Below are 12,174 nucleotides of genomic sequence, written 5' to 3'. Positions count from 1 at the left end.
TTGAAATTCACCTGGTGATCATTTTACAAACCATATTCAAACGACTGTTGTTTTCAGAGAAAACGTTTGACCTTTTTTTTCTGAGAATGGTTCAATTGGCCTTTATCGAGTCTAAAGGAACATATTCACAATGATTGAGAAATTTTAGACTGATAAGAAAGCGTAGCCCTGAACTGGCAAGGTCCTAAAACTTCCAAACAATCGGGCTCTGGAAATATGTAGCTCCGTTACTTCAGCGACAAGCTATGTCAAATATAAATCTGCTTGATTTCAGCTTCACTCACGAAATTCAGGTTACTTACACAACGTAATACTTTTCATGTTGTCTTTGTACATTCTCTTCCTTCTTTAGGCTAAGATGCAGAACAAATGCTTGTTGGGATTGATTTTTCTGTCGTGCATGAACAGATGCATTGCTCAGAGCATTCAAACAATCAACAACTGCACGTGTCGAACATCAGATGGAAACTTTTACAGTCTGTGGCCCCTCAGAGGAACAGAAAAACCACAGTATGTTAAGTTTTCTCTTGTGCTTTCCATCTTGTTTTTTTAATTGACGACGAAATGATATTTGCAAAGGGATTTTCATCCTTCTATTTAGGGCTAATATCAAATCATATCAATCATAATCATGGAGAGTGGCTCGATTAAGATATATGAAATCTCGATTTGCCTTTTGGAAACAAAACCTTTATTATCATGAATTGTTCTCAGACTCGTTTACATGCATTTGATGATCCTTCCTTTACTAAGTAGTTGCTCTGTCTTTAATTCTGTTCGAAACAAGTGCGGAGCAAGAGGGGTTCTCAATAATCATGTGACGTCCCTCTTTGTCAATAAAAGAGATAATTTAGAATGATTAAAACAACCTGGCATGCACTCAAATGCCAATAGGAAATTAGTATAAGCTTCTCTCCCAAAGAATCATCTCCACTTCCGATAATGCCTTTGTAATTATGTTCTTATTTTTTTTGTCTGGACAATAGCTTCATTGATGTTAAGGGAAAAAATGGTTGGAGGTATGCTTACAATCCTTGTACCTCTATGACATTCGGACAAGATGATCCAGACCATGGAAAGATATGTCATAATATCGGAGTAGGTTCATCATACAGCCTTAAATTTCTAAAACTTTGCAGTGTTTTGTTGTTATTGTTTTTGTTCTGTTATTTTAGTGGCTTCCTGTTTCCGATAATTGTAGCAAGTAAGCATTGCTAAATTAATGTCCTGCAGACTTTTTTTCTGAGTATACCTTGTTGATTTTTTTTTTTGCATCTTAACATCTTTTACAGAAATTCCAATTTAAAACTACAGGAAGCTGATTTTGATTGTCAAATTTTATTTAGATATGTAAATATCCTGAAATAGAAAAACTGCGTGATTACCTTCAAGTTGGTGTGCAGACAGGGTCAGATGTGCACTAGGCGCAGAAGGACAGATTGAGCTGGTGTATAAAACAAAGTAGGTATTTCTTGCAAACAAATACAAGCCATTCTTATGTTGAAATTTTCTGTCAGGCGCCAATTTAAATTATGTTATGTCAAAGGGTTGCTGCATTATCAGCCGACATATCAGCCCCCTAATAAGGGGTTTATTTACTGAATACAACGATCAGGGATCATTTGATCGACAATTATTCTTCAAGTGTTGGAAATCTCTGAAATTATTCTCACTATTACCAATTCATAAGCAAAAAACAAAATTCAAAAGTACTTAACTTTTGCACATATCATCGCAGCGATCCCTCTATCGACCCAAAACATTCAACGGTACAGCTTATTTGTGACCAGACTATTCCATTCCCGGATTTCGAAGCCAAGGATGAAGATAACTATGTTAGTATGACTTTTTATTGTTGGTTTCTGGTTGTTTTTGGTGTTGTTTTTTAATTCTGTTTATTTATACTTTGGAAAGGGATGTGACTCCCTCAATTCTGTATTCTTACCGTTTCTTCGGGGAAGGGACTGGGGAAGGGCGAGTAACTGTTAAATTATCAGACGGTTCTGGTTGACTATTGAAGTATAGAAAATTTGACTACTGCATAAGGAGCTGAAGTTAGAACCGGTATCAAATTTTTCTCGCAGGAATTACAAACAAATTATAGTTAGAAGTAGTAGGAAAAATATACAATTTCGGAATATAGTCATACGAACCATAATCTTTAACAGTGGTTTCATGTTATTCCACTTCATAGATATTCACCATAAAAACCAAATGCGCATGTCCGAATCGGTGTTGGCCTGTGCCTGTGCCAACAGGCCCAACAAAGGTAATAACGACGACAGCAGGCCCAACGAAGGTAATACCGACGACAACTTCAAATTCAACGGAACACAGTCCTGAAGGTAATTGCCAAGATTTGTTTGGACTCTGTACATGAACGGAGTACAATGTTCCTTTTTGGTGTGTGGAAAGGGGAGGGAGGGGTAGGGGAGGGGGGGAGGGAGGGGGAGAGGGAGGGGGAGGGAGGGGGAGAGGGAGGGGGAGGATGGGAAGGAGGGTACTGTTTGGAAGGCAACAATATCAAAAGAATGGGTCATTGTCCTTACATTTAGAAAATAAAATCCAAGATCCTAATTTTGCATGTTGGCGGTTGTCAATCTCTATTATCACTACGAGAAAAACCGCATTCAGACCATGTAAATGATAAATCGTCAATTCAGTCAGACCTGGAATGCTTTTAGTGGTACGGTGAATGTTCATGGTAGGTTATGCTACTTTTTGTATTGATCTGTATCTCATCGATACTTTGCTTAATGCAACGAAAAGAAACTTCCTTTCTACTTGGGAGTATCTTTAAGGTTACCTTTGGTCAATCATAGCTTCTACCCTAAAGCCACTATTAGAATTGTCATTGCTATTTTAATTATTATTTGGGAAATACGTTCGTATTTTTACTGAAATCGGAAAAAATGTCCGACGATTGAGTTCGCTTTGCTCACGGTGAAAACACTATTTTAACACGTGTGCTCTATCATACACCAAAAAATGACAAATTTGAAGAATATTTTTCTTCGCCTTCTTAATTACTTTTATTTTCTCCTTTCGATGAACGTTTACCTTATGGCATTAACGCCTGAAACATTTATTCCACAAAAGCGTGGAAGGTACCGCATGGTTAACGTATCCAGCAGAAAGTACTCTAATAAGGAAAACAAAAACAATTTCAACCTGAATTAATTAAGACCTTTTTTAATTTCAGGTTCAAAGTTTTTTAATTGGAGGCTGTACATTTTGCTACCAGTTCTTGTAGGAGTTATCGTCATCATGCTTTGTTTTCTATGTATGTGGTGGCATATTCCTGCTTTTAGAAATGCCCTGAATCGCAGATGCTGCCATCGTTTGGGAGGGTATGAACAGATCATAGAGGAATATAGAAACCACTTTAAAAAAACAAAGACAACTAACGTTATCAAAAAAAAAGATAAGGGTGTTGAACACGACGATTTTGATGTAAAAGATGAACTGGTCGAGCCACTTCAAGACGTAGACGTGGGGGACAATTCCCAAACTGTTGGGAAAAATGACATTTTATCATTAGTTTTGTAACAAAACCAAACCCCTTGTTTAGGTGTTGGGTCCCTATTGCCCGGGCTTGCCCAAAGAGAAAAAGGCCAGGTAAAGGTTTGGCCTTCGTAATTTTTTTCCGCGTTCAGCCACAAATCGCCCTCTGAACCATAAAGAGCATCTGTGAAATCCAAGTAAGCATCATCTCCTACCTCTCGTAACGAATTTAACTGTTTTCAAATAGTCTTGCACTTGTCTACTGTTTATATATCTGAAGGGTTGGAAAGAGAGGATTTTTTCTCGAATGTAAGGAGAAAAAATGTCGTCTGATGCGAACCGGACGGTGGTTTTCCCCTCCTTTTGCACTATCTTTGATCAAAAATCACCTTTGTAGACCTCAAAAATAAGAAGGGATATGCGAGAGAATATTCAACTGGAAGTAAAATAGCTGCGATCGGTAGTTACTTGATCGAATACATCAAATTAATTTATTAAGAGGACGCGGAGTAGTTTGGAGGTAGGAAGACTGCAAGTTTCAATAAAAAACCTCCATTTACACTTTATTCTTGCAACGATGCATTTAAATGGCACCATTTTTGGAGTTCATATCTTTCACTGCAATGTCATTCGCAGCCACTCTCGAACATATTTAACACTATTTGTAATTCTGCCGTGACGATGCATTACAAACATCTGCCTGACCAAGTGAGACAAATGTGAATACAACAGATTTCCAAAGTGGCAACGAGCGAACGTTTCTTTATCAGGTACTTCAAATCAGTTCATTTGAAGGACGAGGAGTTGATCAGGCGCTGGAAGGACAAAAGAACTGCATATACGCCCTATACATAGTAACGATGTCTTCAGTACAATCTTTTGAATTCGAAATAAATTGAGTCGAGCCACACTGCGAATATCTAAAAGATTGTTAACGATCTGGTGTGAAACGCGATGAATTATTTTATGTAAAGCGTAGAAGCTAGCTGAAACATTGACTGAAACGCTGTAATCACGGTCAAGTATGCCCCGGTCTGTCATAGAAATACTTAGGGAATTTGCCGTCACAAACCTCGCATTTCAACTTGGAAGGAAATACTTGTGGAAGTAAAAAGAAAGCCCCGAATAACATTGTGTTGAGGCTGTTAGTCATACCCTAAAGTAAATAAACATAACTGAGTGGGGGCACATTACGAATCTCGAAAAGATTGTTTACGATCTAAAGTGAAACGCGAACCGTGTGAAGAGGGTAGACGTGTGCACTCGGAAAAAAAAATTAGCGAGATTATCTTAGCCGCTATGATTGATATGTGGATTGTATGTTGAAGAACTCCCGAGGACAAGCACAATAACAGAGCAGTGATTACTTTATACCAACTAAAGACGAACGCAAATGCGCGGTTAACCAATATGGCTGCCTCCGATCGTGGTCACAGCGTGTGTTGAAATGAACCCGCTACCTGTCCCCTGGATGTGACCATTTCGGCTTCTCGATTCAAGTTGCATTTTTAGAAGTTCAGACATGTGATTTAAGGTTATTGTTTTTATTACACCATACAAACATTTTATTTCTTTCCACGTGAGTGTTTTAGCTTCATCGAAATTAATTTTGACTTTCACTAAGTGGGGAGGGATAGCGTGCGAGACTACTTCTGTTCTCGGCCCACAATGCAACTTCCGTCCACGGAATACAACTTCCGTCAACATCGTCTCCACCACAATACCTTATCCATTGCTTTCAGCATGAATGAGCTAAAAAAAAAAGAGAGCTCGACAATCGACATTTAATGTACGTCATAATACTACTTACTACTATAGAAATTCAGGCTGACCGACGCCTGTAAACTGTGGTAAACCGGGAGGCCGGCAAACCGTGCTTGAATTTAGTCTCGTTGCTATTTCAATGAACGTTTTCATGAACGACAACGAATAAATGCAACATAGTCAGGGAAAAAAGAGGACAAACTTGGCAAAAAGTTACGAATTGGCTCTACTTTACGGCAAGGTGGAGTGAAGACTCTTCAACACAACGACTAAACCATGTGATGGTTCCAATCTTTACATTCGATTACAACATGCCCCCAGAAGATCGCTTTTCCATTTGCGGTTTGTATTTCTGGTGGTTTCGGCGAGATTCAAGTCACGCCACAAGCAAGCTCGACGATTCCCCACAACATCGAAATATCTCATGTTATGCTACGCAATTTAATGTTCAGCTAGAGCGTCTGATTTTCTGCCAAGCTATTCGACGTAACGCCACACCGTTTATGCGTACGCTGTGCTATTCGACATTACCCTGACCCATTTCGCGCAACGCTGCGCTGTGTGTGTACAGTGTGCCATTCGACATTACGCTGAGTCATTTGACGCAACGTTACACCGTTTGTGTACAAATGCTAAGCTATTCGCAATTGAGCTAATCCATGTGACAATGTGGATCAATATCGGTATCTGGGCAACTAAACCGTCTATAATCTGGCCTTGCCATTCCTTCATTAGCTATGCTATCCTGCAGCTGATCCATACACCAGCTTTGTATTTGCTGATCTATTTGACATCCTTGTACTTTTGGTGGTGACGGTCGCCCATAAGTAATTCGTGCGCCAAATTCCTCCCGCAAAAAAATTCTACGTTCGATATGACATGAAGTCTTAAACATATAACCCTCGTCATTCATTGCTTCAGTTGTAACTTTAATTCTTATAGAGGGTGTATGTATGTAATGGTAGAACATGTACAGTGAGCATCAATAAAATTATTACCCAGTATTACCAAGTATATCACATGATGTCATTTCTCAGTGCTTCTGGACAAATTAAAATTATCGCAGTATGTCTTTTGACAGAAAGACATTTTGACTTGCGCTAAGTATTTTTTCTGTTTTAATTTTGCGGGTAGTTTAATGATTGATCCGATGCTAGACTGATGCTCTGGTAGGTCTATACTTTTGTTTGCCATGACAATATCTATGATTCCTGATACATGTCAGGTCTTTATTCAAGCCTGAAAGAATGGAATTTGCTCATAAAATTTTACCGAAAATGTCGATGTTGTCGAACTGAGGTTGCCGACCACCTCAGGGTAAACCAGAAAAAGGACTTAAAATTTTTGATTAGCCAACGTTTTGGAGCCGGAAGCAACTACAATTAAATTAGAAGCCATTCTTAGAAATCCAAGCCAATTGAGGAACCTTCCTTTGCAAGATGATCTTCTGAATTGCAGCTAACTCTTGCATTATGTTGGCTCCAGCTCCTAAAGTAAATCCAAGTACTTGTTCCGGTACATTACACGGCAAGATGCAAAACCTCGCCTGAAGCGACAGATAAACGAAAGTTAGTAAGATACTAAAATTTGATGTTTTGCGAAGAAATCCTTAATTTTTTTCTCAAATTATTTAAAGTTATTGCGCCTCTTGACAGTACTTACAAAATTTCGAATTTCACTAACACAATCCCACTACCGGTTTTTCTCGAAATGTGTACAATGACCTTTTCATCACGGCGATGAGACAAAAGTTTCAAATTACGTTCATGAAATTGTAGGGTGTTTAAAACGCATTTACTTTTTCCATTCAACTTAGGATCTAACTTGAGAAAAAATTGCAGATCGTCCTAGCCAAGCCACGTAGGACAACTGCAATTTCGCATAGTCGAGGCGAAATTGATCAGCTTAGCGAGCCCTCTGAAACTGCATTCCATCGCAGCGGTGTCAAGATTGTTCTCGGGAATACGGGAAAATAATCTTTGTGCTGTGACACTCTTCATTTGGAGAAACGCGTAGCATATCAACATATCCTAAACGTCAGAAAAAAGCTCTATAGATTGAATTTGACAGCGCACCAAGCATCAATAGTTGAACTGAGGTAAGAATTTTCTTCACTAGCAACGTTCACGATTTTTTAAATGATAATTGCATGTACGTGCGTTGATGAGAACATTTACCTCTCATTAATGGAGTGGAAAGAGGCAAAGTGTGTAAAGATGCATATAAATGCGATGCCGGCTTCGATACTTGGCATATTTATTTTGGTTTTGGTGCACAAGATTACCAAATGTAGAATACTGAAGGAAAGAGCCTCTGCGTTACTAGGATTTTGATTCCCGGAAAGCTTCTGCGTAGGAAGCGATCGATTTCGCAACTCCAAGACAAATATTGCAAACAACAGACGGTGATTGCTACAATGGTATCGCTGAACCGTAAAAGTGCATATTTACTCCATTGCCTCCTAAACGACTTCGTTGCAGTTTACTAAGAGTATATTGCAGTATGCGAGTGCGATCTTAGTCAGGTTTGTCCTGCACTTCACTTTGTTCATGCGATTGCTTTTTCTTCTTCAGGCACATCTTGCCTACGATAGTGTATGTGTTTCAGCGTACAAATCGCTGCCGTGCTTTAATGTATAAGTCAGTTACAGTACAAATGTTTGTTGCTGTTGCTGTAGGAAAGTTTTTTTGAAGTGACATTTCATAACAAGTTGTTTAGGTTAAAATTTTATAAGAATTTGGGATTTTAGGTTTTGATGCTTTCATACTCAGTGGTGAAGTAAAGTAGTGAAATTGTTTTCTTACTGCTGTTATTAGGTACTCAGGATAAAATGAACTCTTCTTCCTTGGTATTTACATCAGTGATACTGCATGTTATCATTTCATATATGTGTGGAAAACATGCATGTTTTGCGTACCGCTGGAAGGCTTCACCAGACAACTGTACATGCATCCGCACTGGCCTTTCAACTTACAGCTTGTTTTCTCTTCGAGGACAAAGGTGATTCATTAAATAACCATTTAAGCAAGATTAGTCATTGACTTAAGATAACAGCTACATGAAAACTTAATAAAATTCGATTTTCCTTTCTTTCTTCAATTTATAGCCAAGGTTATAGTTAAAGAGATCCTCATACCACCTAAAAATAGCAAAGAGCTTATTCATGTAGAGATGTGAGAGAGTTAAACAGGTTTTACTATCCGATAGAAAGTATAAGTTAGGGCTAAAAACACAATCATTATACGTCTACATATAAATGATTAGGAAACAAAGTATTACGGTACATCTTCACCGCACCTGGCTGTCGTAGCTTAAACGCTTGAGGTTTATTCATTCAAAATAGTATGTTGAAGTTGAGAGATGTCAACAAGAAATGAATTTAGAGGAGGAGTGCTAATGGCTATTGCTTGGACACAATTCTGCGCTCCATTTTCTTAATGTATCAATGACTTATGCAATGTTTCCTCAAACTATGAATACTCAATACATTCAGTTTATGAAATGTACCTTAACATTCATTTAAATCGTCATGGGCCAGCACTTAAATATATTTTCAGTTTTGGGATGGCGAAGAACTGCTCTAGTGAAGGGTTGTAGATTGATTGAATTTATCTTAATCAATTGGTATCAATTTAGATCATGACAATATGGCCATATATACACTCAATAACAGGCTGAGCTCTTTAATTTGCTTTGCTTTGACATAGAATTTATGGGTCAGGATTTCGCCAACAGCAAAGTTACACATACTCCTTCATGCCTTGTGTGCCCGATAATTTGCACTCACGTGAGGGAAATTGCACAAACGTGGCAGTAAGTAATCCTTTATTTCTGGCTTAAGATTGTTTTAACTGATTTTTTTTATAATTTCCACCAATGCAGATTAGTTCGTTTCGAGCTCAAAGAAAGCGAAACGCTGGCATGTCCGAGCCCATGTAAATTTGATAAGGGATCACGAATCGACACCTGCTGTATTCGAATGTTGCCTAGTCATAGACCCCAATTGATCTTACTCAAGCAAATTCTGTGTCTCTAGATTATCTCAGACTTGTTACCACTACAACCGCTATAACATTCATGGACAAGGTCTTTTCACTGCAGACTTAATGAAGACACATTTTTTTTTTCTTGAAAAGGACTAAGGCTTCCACTTATAGGTAAGTTACTCAGACGTGTAACAAAAACACAAGTTAGGGGTTAATCATTGCTTTACAGCTTATTGATTACAAAGTTATATAAAGCCTTAATTCAATTGTAGCTATGTAAATACGACACGGATGGAATTCCACCTGTGTTCACAGACTTGGGTGAACAAGGAGATGTTATGTGCGAAGAAACAGATGAATACAGATTTGCACTAATATATCCTATAAAGTGAGTGTAGTATTGTATTTATTGGGTCGATTTAACCTCCCTTTTCATAGTCTCGTTTTAATTTCCGTCTATAGACGGGGTCATTAAGCTAAATAGCTGGAGTTTGAACCGAGTTTAAGATTTATCATTTTCCTTTTTCAGGAAGAGTCCTCACTCAATAAGTCACTCCAAGGTTGTTGTCGAATGCGATAATGATCCTCATGCAAAACCTGTGTTAAGTCTAATAAGCGAGGAACGTTTGGTAAGACATCGAGTTCGAGAAATTATAAATAGTTTCGAAAATAATCCTAGATTGCTTTGGTCTGGCTTTTAGTTCACTTTGTAATCGTTCTAGAAAACTCTCACCAATCCCTTAAGCTTGTTATATCAGATGGTAACTTAAAACCAATCTTTACATGGTAACTGGCGCTTTCCCGCGCTACAAGCGATTTAATGGTCTTTATTACGAATGGTCTTTATTACAAGTAATCAGTTGCTTTTTATCATATATATATATATATATAGATATAAATTAATTATATATATATTAAATTAAATTTCATTAAACCCCTGAAGAGTGAAGCGATTCACGAAACAGGCTTGTCGGGAAATGTAGTTGCGTCCTTTTTTCCTCTCATAATATTTATTCTGCTCTGCTTCAACGTATTGAGCACTGTTCCACGCGAAAATCGACTTGCAGACTTCCTATATATATATATATATATATATATACATATATACATATATATATATATATACACATATATAGATATATATATATATATATATACATATATATATATATATAACTGTCTGCAGTTATATATATATATATATACACATATATATATATATATATATATGTATGATCTTCTTTACCGTCTGGATATTTTTGTTACTTTCGATTTGGTTTTAAGACACTCCTTGGCTCGACATTTCATCGTTACATCCTTTATTTGGACATCTGATTTAAAAGTCTTGACTTATTGTAACTAACGAAACGTGAAAAGCCAACTATTCTTCAGAAATGGAACAGAACTTCCTGAGCATTATATGTTTCTCCTCTAAAACCTCCTTGGGAATGACATATTTGAAATGAAAACGACATCGAGGTTTTTAATGTGTTTCTTTCGGTGATTACGTAGGTTATTTCCAGACGATAACACCTTGTTAGTTTGGTAAAAATGGTAGCAATCTAGATATCGATTTAATGGTCTTTATGACGAATAATCAATTGCTTATAATATCAATTAATTAATATTTTCTTGTTTTATAGATATTCAGTTTAAAGGCCTTTTGCGGATGTCCAAATCAATGTTTACCACCTAAGACTAATAATACTGTAACATTCGGTGATATTGTTTCACCGACTGGGGTAACCTCAACTTCAACCAAGGCGAGACCAAAATCTACACCTGGGGGTAAATGTTCAGACTCTTATTGTTTCAGATTCAGCGTTAACAAAATCATCCGTGTTCACCTTTTGTTTGACACAAAACAAAGGCCTGGACAGTTGTAACTATTTGTGCCAAATTTCGTTCATTTGCCTATAGCAAGAGATCATTTGATCCCTTACCAATAATTATACAAGAGTGTGCTTTTCTTTTCAGGCTCTTCGTTGAGTTTGGTTGCTCTGGCCCTCCACATATTGGTACCATGTCTTGGAACATTTTTCCTCATCTTAATCTGTTTATGCTTGTGGTGGCATCATGCCACTATCAAGAATGCTCTGATGCGGCTCAGATGCTGCCACTTTTGTGATGAGCATGACGCCTTCGAACGAGTGGAAAGAATTGGGCGTGCAACAGAAAGAAGTCGTCTTTTCAGGAACCAACAGAGCTACAGAGCTGTTGGACAGGAAGATTCCGTAGAAAATGGCCCTGAGGATGGAGTTACTGGGCAGCATTTTGAATTGATTCGAAAAGGCAACAACACCGCTGTCGTATAATTCAATTCAAATTTAAGGTGTAGCACCGTGTAGTTAAGACATGATTGAACAACTTTTTACCAGTTCTAGATATCTTTGATCCCGTCCTGATAAATTAAGTAAACGTATCACGATTTCTCGTTAGTTTCTATTCTCACCAATTATTGTAAGAGCTCAAGGAGAATTATTAATTCCTTTCTTAAATATTTGGAAGGATTCAAGTTGTCAAAGGGAGATGGCTTAAGTTCTGCTCTGGAAAAGGTCTTATTTTCATAACTTGAGAACTAATTAATTGCATTTCCAGGAGTGATTTTCTTCTAGATATCTCGATTTAAGAAAAAAGATTTGCAAGAAAGATTCCAATTAGAATTGAGTAAGGAGAGAATTCGTTGTTTTTCCTCTCGCCCTCAAACATTTTAACGGAAGGTATGACCGGAAGATCTCAGTGTCAATGGATGATAAATAATAGTGAGAGTAAGCGTAAAAACGAAGAAAAAAAATCAGTACAGTCGAACCTCGATTATCCGGACCCCGATTATCCGGACTATTCGATTATCCGGACTTTCTTCTCTGGTCCCAATTTTTCGATGAATATTAATTAGTTGTGATCTTGAAAACTCAAAGTC

General features: G+C 37.6%; 2 protein-coding genes across 2 annotated transcripts; both read left to right on the top strand.

Moving 5' to 3' along the window:
* Nucleotides 1–1,009: 1,009 nt before the first annotated feature.
* On the top strand, nt 1,010–4,427 carry LOC149041537 (uncharacterized). The gene is made up of 5 exons (XM_089180885.1): nt 1,010–1,019; nt 1,404–1,461; nt 1,739–1,835; nt 2,195–2,345; nt 3,203–4,427. The coding sequence occupies exons 1-5, from the start codon at nt 1,010–1,012 to the stop codon at nt 3,547–3,549; spliced, it is 663 nt and encodes a 220-aa protein (XP_089037011.1). The 3' UTR covers nt 3,550–4,427.
* A 2,601-nt stretch (nt 4,428–7,028) lies between these two features.
* On the top strand, nt 7,029–11,921 carry LOC113679546 (uncharacterized). The gene is made up of 7 exons (XM_089180285.1): nt 7,029–7,366; nt 8,085–8,268; nt 8,976–9,081; nt 9,527–9,642; nt 9,784–9,883; nt 10,898–11,042; nt 11,232–11,921. The coding sequence occupies exons 2-7, from the start codon at nt 8,099–8,101 to the stop codon at nt 11,567–11,569; spliced, it is 975 nt and encodes a 324-aa protein (XP_089036411.1). The 5' UTR covers nt 7,029–7,366; nt 8,085–8,098; the 3' UTR covers nt 11,570–11,921.
* The last annotated feature ends 253 nt before the right edge of the window (nt 11,922–12,174 follow it).

This window comes from Pocillopora damicornis, chromosome 8 (genome assembly GCF_964200805.1).
Source record: "Pocillopora damicornis chromosome 8, jaPocDami1.2, whole genome shotgun sequence".
Taxonomy (NCBI): Eukaryota; Metazoa; Cnidaria; class Anthozoa; order Scleractinia; family Pocilloporidae; genus Pocillopora; species Pocillopora damicornis.
This window is presented reverse-complemented; position numbering and strand designations above follow the sequence as displayed.

What these genes read in the sequence shown, in the direction of transcription:
- LOC149041537 (XM_089180885.1), top strand. An exon ending in GAGCTGGTGTATAAAACAAA is followed by an intron (nt 1,462 to 1,738) that starts GTAGGTATTTCT and finishes ATATCATCGCAG; the next exon opens with CGATCCCTCTATCGACCCAA. An exon ending in CCAAGGATGAAGATAACTAT is followed by an intron (nt 1,836 to 2,194) that starts GTTAGTATGACT and finishes TCCACTTCATAG; the next exon opens with ATATTCACCATAAAAACCAA.
- LOC113679546 (XM_089180285.1), top strand. Translation starts at nt 8,099, where the DNA reads ATGAACTCTTCTTCCTTGGTATTTACATCAGTGATACTGCATGTTATC. An exon ending in GAAATTGCACAAACGTGGCA is followed by an intron (nt 9,082 to 9,526) that starts GTAAGTAATCCT and finishes ATTCAATTGTAG; the next exon opens with CTATGTAAATACGACACGGA. An exon ending in ACCAAAATCTACACCTGGGG is followed by an intron (nt 11,043 to 11,231) that starts GTAAATGTTCAG and finishes TTTTCTTTTCAG; the next exon opens with GCTCTTCGTTGAGTTTGGTT.